General features: G+C 45.8%; 1 protein-coding gene across 4 annotated transcripts in view; it reads right to left on the bottom strand.

Moving 5' to 3' along the window:
• Nucleotides 1-564: 564 nt before the first annotated feature.
• HEG1 (heart development protein with EGF like domains 1) overlaps nt 565-23,432 on the bottom strand; it is an 87,502-nt gene continuing 64,634 nt past the window's right edge. For all 4 annotated transcript variants that reach the window (XM_045088782.1, XM_045088780.1, XM_045088779.1 and 1 more), the window contains 3 exons: nt 11,712-11,799; nt 8,171-8,345; nt 565-5,884 (listed from right to left, as the gene is read on the bottom strand). In XM_045088782.1, the coding sequence (XP_044944717.1) occupies nt 5,735-5,884; nt 8,171-8,345; nt 11,712-11,799 (413 nt within the window). In that variant the 3' untranslated portion in view covers nt 565-5,734. The remainder of the gene's footprint in view (nt 5,885-8,170; nt 8,346-11,711; nt 11,800-23,432) is intronic.

Below are 23,432 nucleotides of genomic sequence, written 5' to 3'. Positions count from 1 at the left end.
TTCCTGCCCCTTCCCATCCAAGATGTGAAAAGGTGGCCTGGGGTGGTTGCGGGGGAGGCATTCAGGAGGAAATATTGAACATCTGAACTGGTTATCTATTCTCCAATCCATAGAAAGGAAAGCAAACACCAGCAGGTGTTATACACCTGAATCAGGCTTTTTTATCATTTAGGTCAGTGTGTCCATCCATCCATCATCAAAAGTGCATTTCCGGGCGCCTGGGTGGCTCAGTGGATTAAGCCGCTGCCTTCGGCTCAGGTCATGGTCTCAGTGTCCTGGGATCGAGTCCCGCATCGGGCTCTCTGCTCAGCAGGGAGCCTGCTTCCTCCTCTCTCTCTCTCTGCCTGCTTCTCCGCCTACTTGTGATCTCTCTCTGTCAAATAAATAAATAAAATCTTTTAAAAAAAAAAAGTGCATTTCCTCACTGAGCTGGGCACTAAGGATCCAGAAATAACTCAGTCCCTATGTTTGCCACACAAGAGTTTCCCAAAGAGTTCCATTGTTAACTCGTGAAAGGTAACCTGCTGCCCTCTGTTTGCTTGTTATTATGAGAAAAACACACAGTGAAAATGATATTCATTTTATTGCATCATTTACTGACTAGAACGCCAGACTTAAAGTAGATATAAGTATAAAAATAACCAGGTTCTTACAAATAATACTTTGCTGCTACAGTACTGAATAATTAGTGGAGGTGGCAATTATAATACAACTTTAAATAACATTCTCATAATGGTTTTAACACAATCGACCAGGGGTTTAAGGTTTAAAGGTTTGCAAAAAGAAATTCGGGACAATGTGAAAACTCAAGAAGTTCACATTCCAGCAACATGCTTCTTTTAACCATTAAGTCCAACAACACAAACATTAACGAAACTCACAGCAACCCAGGATGAAAGACCTTCTGTTTTTGAAGAAATGGGCCAAGGTAATAGAGAAATCTGGGTTAGTTTCCGGATAGACTGGTTCCCTCCCACCCCCGTCCAGTCCCATCCTTCCTAGGAAATAACTCTGCACCTGCATTGCATGTCCTAAAAACAACAACAACAACAACAACAACAACAAACCCAAAAAACCAACAACAACAACAAAAAATCCCAGAATCTAGTAGGCAAATCCTTTGAAATGTCCTGTTAAAAAATGCAGAGGGGACAAAGCTGGTGTAAGATCTCTGTTTATAGACCTAAATTGTCCCCTTGGGTTTCACAGGCTTTTTTGTGAGCAGTTGCCAACAAACAGGATGGATTATAACACTATGAAAAGATACTTTAGCACAACAAATTGACTGGCATTTAATACTTTGATATTTCTAGCCTTTTAACCAGTATCCTTCTCTGGGGATTTCAGAAAAAAAAAAAAAAAAAACACACACACACACACACACACACACTCAAAGGACAACTCTACAAAACCCTATCTGTTTCCATAAATGCACACAAGAACCTCAAAAAGATGCTTGGTCAGGAAGGAAGAAACGACATGTCCCTTCTAATCCCCACAAAAGTCTTCCCATAGAAAAAATATCTCTGATGTGAAGGGCAGTTTTAAAGAAGACAGAGAATACTGAAATACTGAACTTTGCATTCTTCCTGTCTCCAAACAAGTGTTCTCATTTTGAAATCAGGGTAAGTATCTTAGAACAATGGGTCCGAACCCGACTTTGGAGCATGCTAGGCTAAATGAAGCCCGAAGCAACTAGAATGCTTGGCTTTAGCTTCTTCAGACTAAGTTCCCAGGGTTACCAGGTACTTGGGCCCTTGGCCGGTGGGCAAAATGGCTTCACAGAGACCCCACAAAGCCACATGCGTGATATGTCCCTCAGAGGCGCTCTGGGAACTTCCGCATCTGAATAAATACCATCCTTCAGAAACATTTTCTTAGGCAGCATCCAGCCCTGCAAAGATGCTGCCCTTCTGTTTGGACCAACTTTAAGAATTACCTCTTCGAGAACTTAATAGTCACATCTTTGTTTAGAATTCCAAATGCTAGCAGCCAGCTCGATTACCCTCTTCATTCAACATACTTGGCTCTAAATGAGTTAGCTGCTTCTGAAAACAAAATTTTGTCCAAGGAAGATTTGTCAGCATTTAAGACATTCAACTGAGTATGTTCACAACTCTGATCACATTCACAAAAATATGCTTCTAATACGTGGGAGCCACAGCCTTCCGGCGGACACAAGGCAAAACGCCCCTCAGCGGGCATCTAAGTCTGGCTGTGTTTGCCAGAAACCCGGGTCATCACCTCACCCTTCCTACGCCCCAAGCCACGTACCAGTACACTTCCCACTAAACACAAGCCAGCCACTCTTAACCTCACGTGTCCAAGAAATGGATGCAATTACATGCAATGAACCCAAAAGGACTTTTTCAAAAAGGAATCAACATTGGTTTTTTTTTTTTTCATTTCATGTCATTAGTTCAGTTAATGCTTCATAATATTAAGGTTCTTAAAAAAAAAGTATATTATAAGCCCACTCTCCCCTGCCCTCTTTGACATGTAAAGTCCATTTGGATGGTGAGGCATTCACAGGAAGGCAAGGCAGGGAGAGGGGTTTGAATCCTGGCTCTCTAAGGCAAGATATTCACTCTCTCTGGAAGTTCATGTATGCAAGAAACAGACACTCTCATGCACGCTTCACCAGGGTGTGGTGAGGCCAAGGGCCTTGCACAGAGCCGGGTCATGGTGGGAACACCAGAGATTCGGGTCACAACAGGTAGACTTCATCAATTCTCTCCAGGGCCCTGGGCTGGCTCATGGGGCCGAGAGGAAAAGACAGGAGAAAGAGCCCCCCCGCCCCAAGCTTAAACAAACCCACAGTAGCCAGGAGGCTGACAGGTAATCCCCATTCCCCATCCTGCTCTGAGGCACTGCCCGGCCCTCTAGAAGTTGAAGCCTCCCATGAGCAGTGAAGTGTCCCTTTTCCTTTCCACCTTCCCCTAGCTGTGGGGCCCCAAGGAGGCAGGACCGTGGCGTTTCTATGGGCACGAATCGCACATTCCAGGTGCAGGGGCAGGCATGGAGCACCCATGCTGGAGCTGAGGGCTTCTGCTCCCCAGGGGCACACCCTACCCTGTCTCTCCAGTCTAGAGGCTGCTGCTGTCCCACTGCTTGTTTGCCCTCCGCCCAGGCAGGACCCTCTGGGAGGTACTGAACCCCAGGCAGACGTGCAGCTGACCTCTCCCTTCCTCATTCATGGTGGGCAGCCAACATGTAACTGGGGAGCAATCATGCTGCTTTTCATGACTTGTTAGGCCCTTGGGCTCTTGAGACAGCCCCTCCCCAACCCCACAGCCTCCTAGCAAGGAGATACATTTGAACCTCACATCGTTGGAGGCCTCCTTTTTTCACAGTAAAAGAAAAACAACATTCTTAATCCACTTCACACGCACCAAACCTACTCACAAGAAAGCACTCTTGGAACTCACAGGACACTCTTCTGGACATCAGCATTCTTCTTAAGAATGCTTTTGAGACAAAACACTTAACTTAGTGTAGCTTATAGCTTCTGGTCCTGACACAGGAGATGATCCGTCAGCTGAGACAGCATCGGACACCTTTAGCTGAGAATGCCTGGGAACACACCTCCCCCCACACACACCCCACCGTGGCTCTGGGGATAAGCAAGAATCTGCATCAAGAGCCAGGAAGCAACGTCACCTCACCAGGGAGGCAAGTCTGTTGGCCCAGGTGAACAGAGGGCAGGAGCTCGGAGCTCTCCAGTTAGATGTGAGACCAGGGGGCATGAAGGCTCTTTGGTTCCCCAGAAAGAGGCAAGACCCAGAGATTTCAGAAAGATGATGCCCTGAAATTTGAAGCTGGCATCCGTTGACGACAAGAGAATTTGTATCTCAGGAGATGAGTCCAATGTAATGACTAAAAAGCGTCACACCTGACTTGTGTTCCTGCTGCCAGCAGGGTATTGGTGGCTTGTGGAGACCAGGGGACACAAAAGTTGACACTTAGAACGCTAAGGGTGAGGATTACAGAACAGTAAGGGTGAGAGAGACTCTGAAGAGATGAGAGAACTCTGAAGAAACAACCATGCCCAGGATAGAATTGTCCCCAAAGGCTAGACCGCTTCCAGAAATGTAGCTCCTGAGCTCCAGGCTTCAGGGTGGGAACACTTCTCTGACCACTGTGTTCTTACTTCATCCCAAACCAGGATGCGTCAAAAGCACATGGTGGGAATAATCGCAGTTCCACAAGGAGCTGGTAAAGACACCGCGCCCTGGGGGTGCCCCTCCCCCCACAGGACCCAAGTCACAGGCATAATAAATAAGACACGCGGCACTTCCTTCCCAAAGGCAAACTCTCAACGCCTAAACTGGCCGGAAGCCTTTAGTTCTCTGACGCTGACTGAAACTACCATGTTTCTGGAGGGAACTCTGCAGTAGTATAAAGAGGGACGAATTACTGCATGAGAGAAAATAAGTTATTTCTTCAGTGAATAAACAGCTTTGAGCCCTTAGTTGAAAGAGGACACTGAGTTTGTGGGCAAGATCCCGGATGGGGTCACATAAGCCGCCCCAGACAGGAAGCAGACTCACGGATGTGTGGCTCCATCCCAGCTCCCGGGTCTTCCTCGGGAACCCACACAGGCTTCCCAAAGCACGAGGGTTTCAGGAAGTAGACTGTGCCGGGTCAGCCCAGTCCTTCGGCCACATCCGGGTGCTCCTCCCTCAGCGGCAGAATTCCCGCTCAGGCCCAGTCTGCATTCGGCTTCCCATTTCTACTGCACCGATATAGCAGCTTCGGCCTCCGCGGGGGAGGACAGAGTCCCGAGTCCCACGCCGGCACGGCACCCGGCGCTGCCCTCAGGGAAGAGAAGTCCCCCACCCCCCTCCACCCTGGCCCTCAGCTCTGCGACTTTCTGGGCCTCCTCCCCACAGCGCCCCGCCTCACTACCGGCAGCGGGAGGCCTCTAATTAAAAGCAAATGCAACTTGTCTTGCCCGAATGCAGACTCATTTGAAAAAGGGAGAATTAACTGCGGAGGGAAAGAAGAAATAATCTTAAATAAATGTCACCTTGACTACAAAATGGAGTGTGTGCTATGCCTCGCACAGTTCAGTTCCTCATTTTGAGGGTTGGGATGGAAACTGCAGAAGACCTAGAACCTACTAAAAATACTGTGTGCTCACCTGCAGCATCTCCAAACCTTAGTGGTATGTTCATCCGTGGTTTAGCATGTAGATACCGGGCAGGGGAACCACGAAAGAGCCTGTACTTTGCAGTAAATTAATCACCAGATCGAGGCCTATGGGAGTGTCTGAGGAAAAGAGGCCTTCTTTTTGGAACAGTCTTGGAAAAAATCCAAAAGGAGACCTCCCTATCCAATTGACTAAAGTGCAAACTAAGGAAAGACTGGGTCCTGGCGAAGGTGCCTGAAGACATGCCCTGGCTAAGAGTCAACCCGTGGCCCATGACCCATGGCCGGTGGCCCCAAGGTGGCTGCCGCATTTGGGGACACCCGGGATTGGCCCCTGTTCATGTTCACAGTAAGGGCAAAGGTGCCCAAGGAGCAGCCCTCAGTTCCATGTCCCGGATCTGTCTCCTTCCCCTGTGGTCACGCCCCTCACGCCTGTCCTGCTGCTTTCTGCTTGCCACAGGAGTGTGGCTCCATGAGTCCTGGGAGCAGCCCGTGAGCACACTGGCCCCCCTGGTGCAGTCCTCTGAGTGTGAAGGGCCCACAACTTGCTCAGAGTGCTGGGCCGTCTGTCTCTCTTCCGCACTTAGAAGTAGTCTCTTCTCCTGCTCTCATCACTGATGAAAGATGGGTTATACTGTCCAGGGAAAATGCACGAGTGCCGTGACCCCGGCAGTCCAGTGTATGCCGGGTAGAGTCCATTGCGTTCAAGTTCAGGATTTCTTACGCTTGTGGGCTGGTGGCCAGAGAGAAGAGAAGAGAAGTGCATTTATTATTCATAGATTTAAATTTAATGTGTTTTTTTTCCTTTTGAAAAAAAAAAAAAAAGAAGAAAAAAGAACGCTATGTTTTAATAAACCCAAGAGGGAGGCAGCTAACTCTAATGGAGCAGGGTCTGACCTAGAAGTCAGGACCTCCCAGGCCCTCTCTTTGTGGAGACTGGCATCCCTTTTCCAAAGGAGATTTTTCAAAGGCATCCATATTTTCAAAGGAGATTTAAAGAAGTAGAGCTGGCATCCCTTTTTCAGAAGAGATTTTCAAAGGCATCCATATTTTCAAAGGAGATTTTCAAAAGTGATCAAGGGCAGCCCAGCAATTTTAGACCAATACAGGAAAAGACCTGGGCTAATTATCCTAATTATCATAAAGATTCATTATTACCTGATTATCATCTTGACATTTTAAAAAAGTGTCTTTCTTGCAGAGCACAGCACGAAGGTCCCCGCCACAAACAGGGAACTGACTTTTGCAAGGTCATAGGACTGCCTATTAAAGGTGGAGTCAGGACCCCAGAGTGGAAGGCCATCAGCAACAGGCAGCCATCTCTGACCAGATCCCAGCCTAGACCATGGCTCCCTAGCTGACGTGCAAAAGCAGCTCACATGGAAACGACACAGCTACTTTGAGGAGGCCCTCAATGAGGCCCACCAGGAGAAAATGCTTGCCTGGCAGAAAGAAAACACTAGAGACAGCATATAAGGAACATGGATCCTAGGAGTGCCCGAGGTACACCTGAGGCCACTGTGAGAGACAGCCTTCTCACTCAGGGGACAGCTTCATACCATAAGCGTAGGCTCTACGGACTGCTCAGCCCATTTCTGAAGGGAAGATGGGGCTGGTTTAAGTTCTTGATTATTTCTACTTCAGGCAACTCTTGCGCTAACTCCACGGAAACACACCGGGGTTGGTCCTCTGGTGCCCTGGGTCTGTTTGTCTCTATGCGATTTCGCCAGGTACGGGGAAAGAGTCCCTGGCAAATGGTGTGAGGGTGCAGGCACACTTGCTTGGGCTGCAGACACCCGTAGACACCTGGCTGCCATGAGAGGAACAGGGCTTCCCACATGGAGAACACAGCCAAGCACTTGTGCGGAAACATTAACACTTAACCCCAGCTCAAAGTTTGTGTCTGCGTCTGTCTTTTCCCTTATTATTTCTTCTTCTTCTTTTTTTTTTTTTTTTAAGATTTTATTCACATATTTGACAGAGAGTGATCGCAAGTAGGCAGAAAGGCAGGCAGACAGAGAGGGGGAAGCAGGCTCCCTGCTGAGCAGAGAGCCTGATTTAGGGCTTCATCCCAGGCCCCTGAGATGATGACCTGAGCCGAAGGCAGCGGCTTAACCCACTGATCCACCCAGGTGCCCTCTTACTTCTTCTTGTTCTTCCCCCAGTTTCAAGTTTTCCAAAGGGTCCAATGGAAACAACAGCTTCCTTAGCATGAACCTCTCCCATCCAAAGTCTGAACCCTCAGGGTTCATCCCCATAGCAATTAGTGGGGTTGTAACTTCTGTCACAGCGCTGTTAAGTCCCCATGGGGCAAGGTTCCACATTTATTGCTACCTCAAAGAGGTCTACGTGGGATGAGAAGTCACCTACGTCTGTTTACTTTCCAGTTCAGACAGCCCCATTTTGTTTGCCACGTCAATGTGAAATGAAACAGGCAGGGCATGGGTTATCCGAGGTAGGACAGAGGAGCCAGAGCTCCCGGGGGTCTACCGTCTTCCCAGATGATGCCGTCCAGGGCTGGATGGGGCCCGCTGTTGAAGACCCACTGAGTGAACATCTCCTAAAACACTGAGAAGTGCTGCTGGGGAGGCCACTGGAATGTTCTCTTTATCCCTGTTCCCAGTCCCACAAGCACAGGAGGTAAAGTGAGGCAGACAAGGGATGAAAATGTGAGGGCCACAGCCTAAATACAACAAATTCTTTCTGCTAACTTTCAGTTTCCAATCTTACAACTCAAAAGCAAATTTGGTTCCAGGAAGAGTTATTTCTACAACCCCATAAAAGTAATGAGCTCGGTTGGGGGAAGTAGCCTTCCTGATCTTGATGTCAAAACTAACAAATACCATGCAAACAGATCATAAGTAAGTTGAATATTAAATTATATAAATAAGAGGTTCAGGACACCATTCTCTTTAACCCTTAAGCAGCTGAAGTTATCTTTGTTTTACCACAAAACACAATCCCCGTACTTCTCAGAGGGGATCAGAGCATGAGCTGCCCCGGGCACAGAGATACGCACCGAGTAATACACATCCGTCATCTGGAGGAGATTTTTGGTACTTCCGTTCTCATGCATTTCAATAGCTTCTCGGCCCCATTCTTGTGAGCGGGGGTTTTTGGGGTACTCAGCATATGGGGACATTTGGAAATCTCCACTTTTGAAGATGAGTTTGCTTATGTCATTTTTACTCTTTCTGTGGGATGGAAAATAGTTGATGATTCAAATGAACAAGTTCTGTAAAGAAATATCTATGAAAGCATGTTTTTATTATTTTAGAAGGTAGTTTAGACGGAAAGCTACCATTACATTCTTTTATAAATGCCTACTGAAGAAATGACATTATTGTTATATTTTGCCTAAAACAAATAAAAAGGCAATTAGATGCAAAAAAAAAAAATTGCAAAAAGATCTGGAACTGGAAGGGACGGGTTACCATGGACAGAGGATGAACAGCTATCTATAGTGAAGCAGTCTTCTCCAGGGGACCGAGGTCACTGCATCTTGGGGGCAGTCAGGAAAATCAGAGTCATGAATTCCCAGAATGCTGGAGCCAAAGGGTCTTTAGGATTCTTACTATGGTTCTAAACCTGCCTGAGGATCAGGATATACACAGAAACTTGTAGGTTTCACCAAAATTTACTAAGAGATGGGCTTTGGGGACGGGACAGCTCTGGCTTTGTGAAAAAATAAGACTTGTTTCCTAGGTCACGTTTTGCAACTAATGAAGCTAGGATAAGGTGCAGGCCTCCTGTCGCACTAGCCAGGGCCCTTTTTCCCCATGAAGCTACTCCAATGACCATAAAACCAGGCTCTCTCATTTGCAAAAATGCCCATCTGTTTATATTAGCTTCACACATTCTCATTTCAGTAGGTCAGAGAAAGCCCAGGACAAGCTCCCCTACTTGTGAGGGTTCCCTGGCTGGAAATGGTAGAAATATGTGTAATTTACCTATGGGATGGGCCTAGGAGCAGACATTTTTCATTATATTTGCCCTGGATAAAATAATCTGAAGCTTCTTCCTTCTTACCTCCCTTCTCTATAAATAAACTTTCTGGGAAGGCACAAAATGACTCAGGGTCATAAAACCAAATGTCCCGCATGTGGCTTAGGCGTTGTTCCTTCTTGCAAGTTCAAGAACAGATGCCACTGTGTTGCTCCCTGGAGGGTGGGGCCTCCAGTTTCAAACAATGACCTAGTAATTCATGACTACCTTCCCTTTTGCCAAAGCCCATAGGAACTGGCTCCTTCTTCAGGTAGTCACACTACCTGGTTCTCCGATACTTAGCAAATAGGAGGCTTACTTCCTCTTGAGGTTTAATCTCTCTAGTTTCTGGTCTCCTACCCAGGATTTTATTTCCACTCATAGTTTGTCTTTGATGATTGGGTGGCAACTTGGCAAATGTCAGGCAAACGCAGTACCATGAGGTGTGGGTTCCCAGAAGGGCAGTTAGGGCAAACTGTTCTCTGCAGCCTTGCTGAAAGTGAAAGTTATCTTATGGTGTCCTTCTTATCAATGGTCGAAAAGACAACTTGCTATTTTGGTAGGTTCCTGCCATCGTTGTTATGTCAGGAAAATTCCCACCATTTATAATAATCTAAATCAAAGGTCAGAGTTTTCCATTATCTGACTAGATAATCACCCACAGAAGGGACCAACTCCTTCTTTCTCCTCCTTTCCCAGCAGACACCCACTGCACTGGCTTCCAAGAAGCCCAGAGCCCAGCATGTGTGCTGACTCCCATTTGCTTACTGGTGAAACAGCCCTGCTAACCCTTCACCTTTGTTTGCTTCTAAATTTGCCCATTTGAAGTATGTAAGCCAATGGTTTGAGTATATTCAGATGTGTGCGACCATCACCACAATCAATGTTTACAACAGTTGTGTCACCCTAAAAAGAAGCCTCTTACCCTTTACTCCCCAATTCACACCCCTCACTCGCCAGCCCCAGGAAACCACTAATCTACCTCTCTGTCCGTGAGATTTGCCTATTTTGGAGAGTTCATAGAGATGGAATCATACAAGAGGTGGTCTTTTGTGCATGTTTCTGTACATATTCACTTCCCAGGGTATGGACATCAGAGAGCGGGTGCCGGGTGTAAGGGCCTATTTAGCCAGAGCGATGCCATCCGGTTAAACAGTGATTTTGTTTATGCAGTAAAACTTAAACTGACCCTGCTCCCCCCACCCCAGGGGAACTTACTTAACAAAGCCCAAATACAAGGGTGGGTCAGGTCAGGTGGAGATAACGGCCAAATGCAGGGATGAGTCAGGTCAGGGGGAGGTATCCAATAGTGTGTGGGGGCGCATACTGTCTCCCTAGCTACCACGGAGTGTGGGCCCCACCCTTTGGGCAACTTTTGGGCACCAATTCTGACCAAGGTGATAGGCTAGTTCAAATAGCTACTATACGGTAAATTGAAATTCAGTTGGCCACCTGTGTGTGGCCAGGCCCAACCACATGGCCTTTGCTCTATAAAAGTTAGTCTGTAAGGCAGGGAGGGGTCACCCTCTCTGTAAGGGGCAGCCCGACCAGTCAGTTTGACGGTTGGTTTGATTCTCAATGCTTGGCGTGAAATAAAGCTTTGCTTGACCTTTGCTTTGTATCAGTCTCGCTCCTTTAATCATGGACCCATTACTGAGGGATCCAACACCGGGTCACAGGCGGACAAGGTGTTTACCTTCCCAAGGAGCTGACAGACTCCTTCAGAGGGGCTGCACCATTTTGTGTTTCTGGAGCAGGAGTGTTCCAATTCTTCCACAGCCTCACCAATGCTTGCTGTTTTCTTGTTTTTTAATTTTTATTTTTCATTTAAATTCAATTAATTAACATATAATGTATTATTGGTTTCAGAGGTATAAGTCCATGATTCATCAGTCTTATATAACAGCCAGTGCTCATTACAGCCCGTGCCCTCCTTAATGCCCATGACCCAGTTACCCCATCCTCCACCCCCCTCTTGGTTTTTAAATGGGCATCTTAGTGGGTGTGCAGTGGTGTCTCCTGGCAATTTTGTTTGTATTTCCCTGATGGCAATTTTGTTTGTATTTCCCTGATGGCTAGAACGTCATTTCATGTGCCTCCTGGCCATTTGTTCATTTCCTTTGGTGAAATGCCTATTCAAGTGTTTTGCCCATTTTTAAGTAAAGTTGCCTTTTTATTATTGAGTTTTAAGAATTCTTTCTATACTCTAGACACAAGTCCCGTATTAGACATACGATTTTCAAACCCTTTCTCCTGTTCCCTAGGTTGTGTTTTCACTTTCCTGATAGGGTTCTTTGAAGCACAGGAGTTTTTAAATTTTGATGACATCCAATCTATCACTTTTTTGTTGCTTGTGCTTAGGGATATTCTTTTTTTAAGTAAAGAAAACAGAGTCCCATTTGCTGTCCTTTCTCAATGGCACTATCTATTATGAATTTTCCTTTCTCCTTTTTTGAATGATTCCGTTATACAGGATGATTTAATACTGTAAAGCACCCCAAACATTCTTTAAAATCTACACAGACTATTGCTTAGCAGAGGCAAAGAGAATAAGAATGTGAACTCCTGGCACTCACCGGCAGCAGGTAACAATCAGTGCGATGCCTAGAATCAGAAGAAGCCCACCTCCTGCTGCTGCGATCACCACGGTGATCAGCTGATAAGCTAAACGAGGGTTAAAAAGGAGAAAAGTAGACAGGTAAGACATAATGAATAAATAAAGAATACAAAAGAAGAGTTGCCCTCCCTGCCCCACAGCTAAGCCCTTGCCTCCTTTGGTGACCTCACCTTTCATGGGGTGGGGGGCAGGCAGGGCTCCTCAATGCTAGCTCTGGCATTTGCTCTGTTGGAGGATGGCAGTATATCCACCCCAAATAGTCCTCTTTAGCATGCTTATTATTTTGAACTATTTTTTAAAAAGATTTTATTTATTTATTTGACAGACAGAGATCACAGGTAGGCAGAGAGACAGGCAGAGAGAGAAGGGGAAGCAGGCTCCCCACTGAGCAGAGAGCCCGACTCGGGGTGGATCCCAGGACCCCGAGATCACAGCCTGAGCCAAAGGCAGAGGCTTAACTCACTGAGCCACCCAGGCACCCCTTGTACTGTTTATTTTTGAGAAACTGGGACTCAGGAGAAGCTCTGAAAACAGCAGGAGTAACCCTTTTTAAAGGGAGATTTACATTAGAAAAGAGGCCTGTACCAGAAGGCAGCTCAGAGTTCACCTTTTTACCTGAGAGCCTGATGTTGGGGCCAGGGCAGCCTGTGTTTACCAGTTTCTCCTCTCACTTTCCCAGGTGGCTTCCCACCCCTGCCCTTGGCAGCCTGGACACCTAGCCCTCTCCTTAACTCTGAAGGGCACGGAAGCCTCAAATATCCAGCTGCCTTTGAGTCTCGTATTTTTGTGGGGCTCCCATGTGTGCTATGTAATTAAAATTGTTTTCTTTTTCTCCTGTTACTAGGTCTTTTATTTGGGGTAGGGGTGGGGGTGGCAGTAGAGTTCTAGAAGGGTAGAGAAAAAATTATTTTTCCTCCCCTGCCTGCACTGTTTGGAGAAGACTTCTCCTTCCTTCCTTCTTTTCTTTCTTTCTTTTTTTTTTAAGTGTTTTTAAAAAAAATTTTATTTATTTATTTGACAGAGAGAGAGATCACAAGTAGGCGGAGAGGCAGGCGGGGGAGGGGTGGGGGGAGGGAAGCAGGCTCCCTGTTGATGTGGGCCTCAATCCCAGGACCCTGAGATCATGAACTAAGCCGAGGGCAGAGGCTTAACCCACTGAGCCACCCAGGCGCCCCAAGATTTCTCCTTTCTCAGTCACTTCTAGAACAATGGGTGGAACCCAAATTCTACCTGTAGATCAGCCCCCTGGTCATGTTTACCAATGCAAGGTAAAAAGAAAAAACTAAAGGATATGGATGAAGTTTTCAAAAACTAAATCTGTTTAGTTTTAATAACTGTTCTGTCTTCTAAGATTTTATCCTTTCTATTCTTTTTTCCCCCTCACTTAAGCTGGGTACAGTTTATTATGTGTAAATTATGCCTTCAGTAAAGTTGTTTTTTATTTTTACTTATTTATTTTTAAAAGATTTTGTTTATTTATTTATTTGACAGAGAGAGAGATCAGAAGTAGGCAGAGAGGCAGGCAGAGAGAGAGAGAAAGGAGGAAGCAGGCTTCCCGATAAGCAGAGAGCCCGACTTGGGGCTCGATCCCATGACCCTGAGATCATGACCAGAGCTGAAGACAGAGGCTCAACCCACTGAGCCACCCAGGTGCCCCAGTAAAGTTGTTTTTTTTTTTTTTTTTTAAAGTTATGGAGAAAACAGAGAATCATTTCTTGGCTACTTCCCACGCTTTGGTGTTAACTGTTTTTACATTTTTTGAACTGATGGTGATATAGTAGATATAAAAATTATTTATTTAGTTTTAGATTCTTACTTGATAAGATAAAAAGTACAGAACCCTATATTATAAGAAATATTACTGGTCAACTAAATTCAGAGTTTGAGAATCACTGCTGAACCATGCCAGGAATGAGTTGTTACCTGAATACATACAAATTGAATTTAACCACCAGATATTAGCAGTCATATTAGTAAGCACATGCATATCATATGTAAAGAACAATATTAAAATTTTAATTAAGGGTTTTATACTGGTATATTTCTGGCAAAATGATATTTTCAATAAAGTCTACTAAGTATTCAGTTGATTTTTGTTGTTGTGGAAATAAAATTTATTCTCAGGTTGTAAGGCACAGGATTTCAAATAAGGGCCAATAATTAGATTTTCTATAGTAAATTATGACTGGAATTTACATGATCTCCAGGTATTCAGGTAAAGTCACAGTAATGCACAGAGCTGACAGCAAGTAGACTGTGTGATAAAACCAAACCAACTGTTTACCTATCATTTATTTAAATAAATAACACAGAAACCTGATTATCTTGAAAAACCATCGGTATTAAGACATACAGGAAACAAAGCCAAACCATGGAGTGAGGTAATTCTCTCCTTCACCTCCTGACACATGTCTTTAAGCCTCCCTTTAAAAAAACCTCTTGAATCTGTTGACATTTTTTCATCCCCACCAACACCACCCTAAACCGCCATCAACTCTTGACCCAGCACCTGTAACCATGTCCTAGCTCACCTTCCTGTGCCCCATCTTGCCCACTCCTTTAAAAAATAAGTCTGATTATGCCATTTCTCAGCTTTAAAATCCTACACTGGCTTCCTTTGTTCCTAACGAAAGAATAAAGTCTATTCCTGCTTATCCCTCCACACCAAGTTCAAATTTTCCCACTTCCAGCAAAACAAGCAGGTGCTCATTTTAGAAGTGACCTTTGCAAGTGGCCACAGCTGTGGCAGAGTCCTCTTTGGAACGAGCAGTTTTTTGTTTTTTTTTTAAAGATTTATTTATTTACTATGGGGGGGCAGTTTATGCAAGCATGGGGAGGGGCAGAGGGAGAAAGAGAAGGAAGCAGACTCTCCCCTGGGTGGGGAGCCAGATAGGGTAGGGGGGGTAGGGGCTGGATCCAGGACCCTGAGATCATGACCTGAGCTGAAATCAAGAATCAGTTGCTTAACAGACTGGGCCACCCTAGGCGCCCCTGGAACGGGCAGCTTTTCTAAAGAGAGGCATAGCTGGAGTAGACCAGTGCTTCTTAAACTATCTGCAGCCAAGAACCAGTCCTGACAGCCAGAAGATCTCATGGGTATGAGCATAAATTGCCAGGAGGGGATCTACTGAAATGTTCCCAAAAGTTGGCACTGCCTTGGAAATCATGGCTAACTCCTTTCTTCTTTGTGTTTCCCTGTACTTCCCAACCGTTACTCATATGTGTACACACACACACACAGACACACACACACACACACACAATTTTTAGAGTATGTTTGATGCTCTTTGGCAGTTAGATCTTATTACTGGGAACTTGAAATCAGCTTATGGACAAGATAATCCAGATTTTTTTTTCTCTCAAATCTGCTATCAAGTCAGTTCATGAACAACTGATTTTTTGAACTTAAGACTGACTTTGACTTTATTATGAGGCCACATAATGATCATAAGTGCATGGGATTTTGGGATACCTCAGGGGCTCTCTTGGTTAAGCATCTGCCTTCAGTGCAGGTCATGATCTCAGGGTTCTGGGATTGAGCCCTGCATGGGGAATCCCTGCTCAGTGGGGAGCCTTCTTCTCCCTCTCCCTCTGCCTCCCACCCCTGCTTATGTTCTCTCTCTCTGTGTCAAATAAATAAATAAAATCTTAAAAAAAAAACCAAACACGAAGAAGAGCATGGAATTTGAATCAACATTAACTATAACATTTACAGTTTTGTGGGTGCTCTGAATGTTTATTTATTAGGGTGACACGGAAGGCAGGGAATGTCATCTTAGGCTTGTCCATTCTATCCTTTCTAGTTTGAAGATGTTCTCCAGAATGGTGTACTTGGAATTCTCAGTCTTTCTTTCTTTCTCTTTGACATTTGTTGATATTTCACAGTCTTTATCTTTTCTTTATTCTTTCTGTGGTTTGGTCATAGGTTGCTACTGCAGTCATTGCTGTTGGGAGCCCATTGGGGGCCTTGGTCTTTCCTACGAGCTACATCTGTTCTTGCTTATGTGCTCATTTAGGATGGAAACTACTGCTGGATTGTCTACTTAGCCAGCCCCTCCCTGGGAACATTCACCCTGTCATGTGCAGGTTATGGTGGACAGGGTTAGAGCGGGTCATGCTTGTACGTGTAGCGTCAACCCTGGCTACAGCTAACTGGTCTGGGAGTAAACACATGATCCAAGCTGGATTAGTCAGTTCCTTCCCAGGAATCTCTATTTGGTAAAGAGAAAGAGAGAATGAGAGGAGAGAGCACAAGCGCCTTATCTTTCAAAATGGCCGAACCAGCGACACACACTTGAAGCTCTCTGGTGAGTCTATTTTCAGTTACGTGGTCTGGGAAGGAGGGAAAGCCTGTACACAGACACAGCGAAGAGTGAAGATGAGAGCTGAAGATGGAGTCATGTTAATGTGTACCCTGAAAAGCAGGCCCCCAACCTCCAGCTGCTATGGTTCCCCCACAATCCCGTGAATCTTATTCCTTCTGATGCCGGAATTTCATGACACACCTCAGGATCCTTCCCATAAATGGCCTTTTGTTGCTTCAGCTAGCGAGGCTTATTTACCCCTTAGAAGAACCTTAGCCAACTGTGATACTGTGATTTATAATGAGAAATATATATCTGGTCTTGTCCCTCTTCCTGGCCAAGAGCTCTTAAAACCCTTAGAGCGGCACTGGGGTGGCTCAGTCCATTAAGTGGCTGCCTCCGGCTCGGCTCAGGTCATCTCCCAGGGTTCTGGGGTCCTGCCCTGCATCATGCTCCCTGCCCAGCGGGGAGCCTGCTTTTCTCTCTCCCTCTGCCTGCAGCTCTGTCTACTTGCGCTTTCTCTCTCTGTCAAACAAATAAAACCTTAAAACAAAACAAAACAAAAAGCCTCTGAAATTTCCTAAGTGAAGAGAATAGAAAGGTGGGTCTCTTGATTAATGGGTCTCTTAGATTAATGAAGTGACTTTTGGAAATCACCTGGTGGCGGGGGAGCGGGAGAAAACAACCCTGTGATTAGAAGGTTGGGAACTTTCAATCCCTACTCCCTGAGCCCGGGAGAGAGGTGAGGGGCTGGAAGTTGAGTTTGCCAATGGTCAGTGACCTAGTCAGTCGTGCCTATGTAATGAAGCCTCCAAAAAACCCCAAAAGGACAGAGTCCGCAGAGCTTCTGGTGGGTGAACACACAGAGAGCTAGGGAGAGTGGCTCACTGGGAGAAGCTCCACACCCCTTCTCTAGGCCTTGCCTTATGTGCCCTCTTTCATCTGGCTGTACATCCTGAGTTACATCCTTTTATAATAAACCAGTGATCTAGTGAGTAAATGATTTACTTTCAGTTCTGTGAGCTGCTGTAGCGGGTTAATCCAACCCAACCTGGGGATGGTGGGAACCACTGATCTACAACCGCTTGCTCAGAAACACAGTAACAGGCACCTGGATTTCCAACTGGCATCTGATGAGGAAGGGATACAGTCTTACGGGACTGAGCCCTCACCTGTGGGATCGGACGCTATGTCCAGGTAGATCAGAAGTGTCAGAAGTTGAATTAAATTGCTTGGTAGCGTGGAAAAAACACACATCAGAAATGGTGTCAGAATTGAACCAACCAATACAAATTGTTTTAAAATCCTTGAACCTGTTATAGACCTTTCTAGGTGGCCACATTAGCTTTATTTTATTATTACTTTTTAAAAAGACTTTAGTTATTTATTTGACAGAGAGAGACACAGCAAGAGAGGGAACACAAGCAGAGGGAGTAGGAGAGGGAGAAGCAGGCTTCCCACTGAGCGGGGAGCGGGATGTGGGGCTCGACCAGGATCCTGGGATCACAACCCGAGCCAAAGGAAGACGCCCAACCAACTGAGACACCAGGTGCTTTTTAACATAGGCTCCCTGCCCAGAGTGGAGCCCAGTTTGGGGCTCGAACTCACCACCCTGAGATCAAGGCCTGAGCTGAGACCGAGTATCGGCTGCTTAACCTACTAAGCCACGCACACAGCTCTCATTAGTTTTATTTTAGAATTCATTTAGTTCTCCCCATATCCCCCCTCACTGAGCTCATTAGTAATGCACAGTTAAAATTTTGCCTTTTAAATCCTTCCATTCCTCTTGCATCAGCTTTCCTTTAGAATCCCTGTTCACAGCATCTGTTCCTTCTCTGTGCCTTTTGAAATGAGTCTTTCTCACACCTACAGGCCTTATGGGGCCAGGCCCAAGAGCAGACACAGAGCAGGACTCCCCTCTCCCAAGCCCTGCTTGCTTTCCATTCTGACACTGAATGAGGTCAGGCAAGACTGCCTGAGACGGCTTCCAGGTGAATGAGATTTCCAGCTGATTTCTGGACAATTATCTTTTTTTTCCTCCTAAGCAGTTTAGTGCTGTCATCCTGGATGTCTGTGATGAGTGATGGACTCCTGCCAACATACAGCATTTCTGCTGGTGTGAATCTTTCTGAAGCCCAGTGTAACAATAGCCTGAACACACTTCAGACCTGAACACACTTCTGAGATCCTTCATACACCTGCCACCAGATGGTGGGATGGGTGGGAAGACAATGTAGGGGATCTTTAAGTTGAATGTTCTAGTTTCATCAGAAGCTGAGGAAAAGGACTGTACTTGGGGAAAACAGGCTCTAAATCCTTTCAGGCCACGCTAGGAGGCTGGTGGGGAAGGAGTCCTGCTGAGGAGGACACAGGCCTTTGAATGGAAAGACTGCCCTACAAAAAGGCACGTTGGGAACATAAAAAAGGGACGGGTAAAAATGTCTGCAGCCAAAGATAACCTAGGAAAATTATGTGAGCTCTGTAATCACAAAGTGACAAGAACCACCAAACAGAAAAATGGTTTGGAGAATGGGAATATAAAAAAAGACATTAAAAAGGTAGCAAGAGGGGAATGGCGTATCTGCAAGTAGATTCCATAGTTATCGAAAGTGACCTTATAAAATGACGTAAATGGAAATACTACACAGCTTACTAGACTTGAAAGCAGGCTATAAAACAGTATATTCTGTTAGAAAGATATACATATATATCTCTGGAAAGATATATAATACCAGCGCTTCTTAGGCTTTACTATGCATACAAATCTGTACATTGATCAAATCGAGGTCTCCAGTTCAAGTCCAGATTCGGATTCTGTCGGTCCGGAGTGGAGGTGAAGCCGGCGCTGCCAGTGCCTAGGCCACACTTAGTGTGGACAACAGTGTAGACGCTGGGGTATGAACAGTAGTGTTTAATGGGTGTGGAGATGGTGGACTGCAGTTTTCTTCCCTCAACTTAAATCTATTGCTAATTAACTGGAGTTAAAAATGAAAATGGGCATATTATTTTTGTGATGAGACAACCTCATTAATTTATTTTAAAGAGAGGAAAGAGGGGAAGCAAACGGAGACATGGGGGGAGATGCGAGGGGAGCCGGTGTAAACGCAGGCAGAGGCTCGGGGGGCACCTCTGCTATGGGTCTGTAAGGGAATCCTGAGGCCAGGACAAGTGGGAGAAGGCAGCCTTCCGTGAATCTGCAGTATAAAAAGACATATGTGACATGGAAAGAAAATAAAAAAGAGTGCAGGGACAGGTGCAGACATGATCTGGAGGGTGGGTACTGGGGGTGCAGGTGGCTGGCCCCTGTCAGGTGCCCGCAGGAGTCCAGCTGGGCCTGCGCTACCTCCGAGTCTAACAGGCTTGGCAGAGGGCTCGTCCCAACCCCTCAAGCTTGAAGCAACAAGGAGTGGAATCTGCGCACAACTGGGAAGCTAATGGAAACTTGTAGAAAGGCAGGCCATAAACCCAGAGTACAGTGGAGTTGCATCACTCCCAGGAACATGGGAGTGAGGGACTCTCAAGACTGTGACTGAACAAAGCTGGGCTCTCCAACTCACGGGGCTTGGGTAGGGCCTGTGCCCCAAGATGTCTGCACGGAGAAGAAGCATTTCTTGCCTGTAAAGTTTCCAGCTTAAGGAAGCCCCTCTTGGGGCTTCTTGTAGCCCCAAGAAGGCCCTCACTGACTTTGATGGCCACGACAGAAGTGACAGTGTGAGTGGTCAGGGCCCTGTCATTGGACACAAAACACTGAGTGACAAACCACAGATTCCTCAAGGTACCATCATCACAGAGGGGGTGAATCAGGTGTTCCCCATTCCTTAAACAACACTGAGGGATGATCTGAGAGCTCAGACAAGGGTGGGGGCAGGTGCTGTTTACTATCAGTCACTGTTCATTGCTAATCAATAGTAAGACAGATAGCAAAATCACACAGTGATAGCCCCACACCATCAAGGTGTTAACCAAAGTCACCAACACAGCGTGGCTGGGAGAGAGCCATGCAGACAGAAGCCTGCCCTCTGCTGGTCATAACTGATAACGTAGATGAAAGGAGAAGGAAAAGTTTCGGAATCAGAGAGAAATCCTGGTATGGCCAAGACCCCACAAACATAACAGGGGACACAGGAACTTGCAGAAGGGTCAATGAATGTAGGGGTATATCATCTCCAGACATATATAGTATTTAATGAACTCTGAAAAAAAAAATCACTAAATGCCTCTTAAAGCAATGCTGGCAGTTCTCTCCCCTTTCCCCTCAACACTTTATGGGGCTTTCCCCTAGATCCGTTCTCCCTCCTTGGATCAGTCTTCCGTTCACTGAGAAATCGAAGCCTTTCCTGGTAAAGCCTATTTAGAGAGCTGTTCGACAAAAGGAGGTTTGAAATACGGGCTCACGAGAGGCCTGTCAGGACCAGGACGTGCCAGGAGGACTTGGCAGATGGCGTCTCCTACCTCCCGCTCCCTGGTTCAACCCTAGAGCCACACTAATCATCTGCTTCCCTCACTCTCTCTACTCTGCATTCTGATGGGTGTTCTAGTCTATTTCTTGCACATGTGATACAACTCTACTGTACCTTGATTCTTCCTCCGTCCCTCCCTCAAAGAACTCTTTTGTTCCAAAGTATTTATTTACTTGAGAGAGAGACAGTGAGAGAGAGTGAGCACAAGCAGGGGGAGAGGCAGAGGGAGAAGCAGGCTTCCCGCTGAGCAGGGACCCTGATAGGGGACTCAACCCCAGGACCCTAAATCAAGACCGCAGCGGAAGGCAGACGGTTAACCAAATGGGCCACCCAGGCGCTCCTTCTCAAATTATTCTTAAGCCATCCTCTGTGACATTATCTAAGCCTCTCTGTTTGTTTCTTTTTTCTTTTTTTGAAAGATTTTATTTATGTATTTGTCAGAGAGAGAGAGAGACAGCACACAAGCAAGGGGAACAGCAGGCAGAGGGAGAAGCAGGCTCCTTACTGAGCGGGGAGCCGGATGCGGAACCCGATCCCAGGACTCTGGGATCATGACCCGAGCCAAAGGGAAATGCTTAAGGGAGTGGGCTACCCAGGTGTCCCAAAGCCTCTCTGTTTCTAATACTTAGGACCTCTCAGAGTCAGATCCGCAGGCTTGTGGTGCAATCAATACCTGTTAGCTTAAAAATCTCTTCTAAAAAACTCAGCCATTGAGTTGTAGTATTCTAGCATTTGGTGAACAGGTCTCAGCAGCTTAAACATTGTGCCTGACTATTCAGCCTCCTCTTTCTGCATTGAAAGTTCTAGGCCTTCTTCTATTTTTGTGTGCAGGCTACTCTATTCTGTGATCAGTTTCAGAGTGCTCTACGGCTCGGTTCTGGTTTTAAAGGAGGAGATTCACATGAGAAAGTGAACAAGATAATTCCATATCCCAGGCAGCCCTTGGAAAGCAAAGATACCTTCCTGAACACAGGCATAAAGATCCTGGACCCAGATGAGAAAGCTTGTCTAGTGACTTTTTAGAAAAGGACACTGCTATCCATAGGGTTTTATATGAGCCAAATCTAAAAAAAAAAAAAAAAAGAAAAAAAAATCCTGAGGCCTCCCATCATGGGATGAGTAAGTCACAGGAATAAAAGGTCCAGCATAGGGAATAGAGCCAACGGAACTGTAACAGTGCTGTATGGTGACAGATGGGAGCGACGCAGGTGGCAAGCACAGCAAAACATATACCCTTGTCCGATCATCATGTCATACACCTGACACTAATGTAACATTGTGTGCCGACTATACTTCTACTAAAACAAAAAATTAAAGCCTACTTTTTTTTTTTTTTCCTGAGGCTCTAATGAGTTTATGAAGTGTTTCATGAGTCAGGCAGAGTTTCACCTAACAAGTAGAGAGAGGTCCTGAAAGCTACCTTCTCAAGCACTGGTTACTAAAAGATAATTTTGACTACTTTTTAATGTTTAAAAAGTCTAACATATGATAACTTCCTCTTCTTTTTATTTTTTTAAAGATTTTATTTCTTTATTTGACAGAGAGAAAGGGAGATCACAAGTAGGCAGAGAGGCAGGCAGAGAGAGAGGGGGAAGCAAGCTCCCTGTTGAGCAGAGGGCCTGATGCAGGCCTTGATCCCAGGACCCTGAGACCCTGACTTGAGCGGAAGACAGGCTTAACCCACTGAGCCACCCCGGTGCCCATAACTTCCTCTTCTTATTAAACCATGTATATACCTGTGATACTGTGATATAATAAGAAATACCTATTTGGTCTTTACTCCTGATTCTTAGCATAGGAGCTCCTAAAATCCTTGGAATTTCTGAATTAAAGGGGTGAGAGTTACACCTTTTGTTATTTATAAGAAGCCTCTTTCCACCACATCTCTATTTATGCTAATGAAGTGGGGGGGGCTGGAGTTGGTTGCCAAGGGAACCAATCAGAGGGTTGGAACCTTCAGCCCCCACCTCGGACTTGGAATGGCCAACGACCATTAATTTCATCAATTGATACTATGTAACAGAACCCCCCTATAAATCTTAAACAATGAAGTTCAGAGAAATTCTGGACTGGTGAACACATAAGGGTGCGGGGAAAATGAGGCACCTGCGAAAGCATGGAAGTTCTGAACAGCTGCCCCCATTCCTGCCCAGGCATGTCTTCCATTTGGCTGTTCCTGAGTTGTATCCTTTATAATCAACTGGTAACATTAAGTAAGTTTCTTGCACATGTGAGTCCACTCTACTGTAGCTGTAAGTTCTACAAGCTGTTCTAGCAAATTACTGAACATGAGGAGGGTGTCATGGGAACTTGGGATTTATAGCTGGCTGGTCAGAAGTGCCAGAGGCCCAGACTTGGGACTGTCTGAAGTCGGGGCAGTCCTGGGACTCTGAGACCTTAATGTCTGGTGTTTGGCACTAAAATGTCAGAATCGCCTGTTGTGAGGGACACCCCCTGCCCCTTCAGTGTTAGAAGCTTTGTGAGTAAAAACCAGTTCACAATAGCCTGGAACACCATTTGGTGTGTGAGGATTTGGGTCCATCATGATGAATATCTGTGCTTAAGTGCTTTTATGGCTCCAAGGTGTCCTCAGGGATTACTAAATAAGATAGGGTTGTCTACCACTTTGTGGCCTCAGCTTACTACTTAAAAAAAAAAAAAAAAGAATAAAACATTAATTCTGTGAGCTCCTCCCTCTGTTCTATATGACTCTAAGTATATCTGCTTTTAGAAGCGTTTCCCCCATCTTTCTCTTAGACTGTCCACTGTAACCTCTTGCTGGTCTGTAGTTGGGATCAAGCCGATGCCCCAAATCACCAAAAATCCTAGATGGGATGTAATTCCAAGTCTCCAGACTCTGGCCTCAAAGTGGCTCCATGCCCGGCACACCCAAATAGCTTTATGTCTGTTGAGTAC

This window comes from Mustela putorius, unplaced genomic scaffold, assembly GCF_011764305.1.
Source record: "Mustela putorius furo isolate JIRA1106 unplaced genomic scaffold, ASM1176430v1.1 tig00003834_pilon_pilon_pilon, whole genome shotgun sequence".
Lineage (NCBI taxonomy): Eukaryota > Metazoa > Chordata > Mammalia > Carnivora > Mustelidae > Mustela > Mustela putorius.
This window is presented reverse-complemented; position numbering and strand designations above follow the sequence as displayed.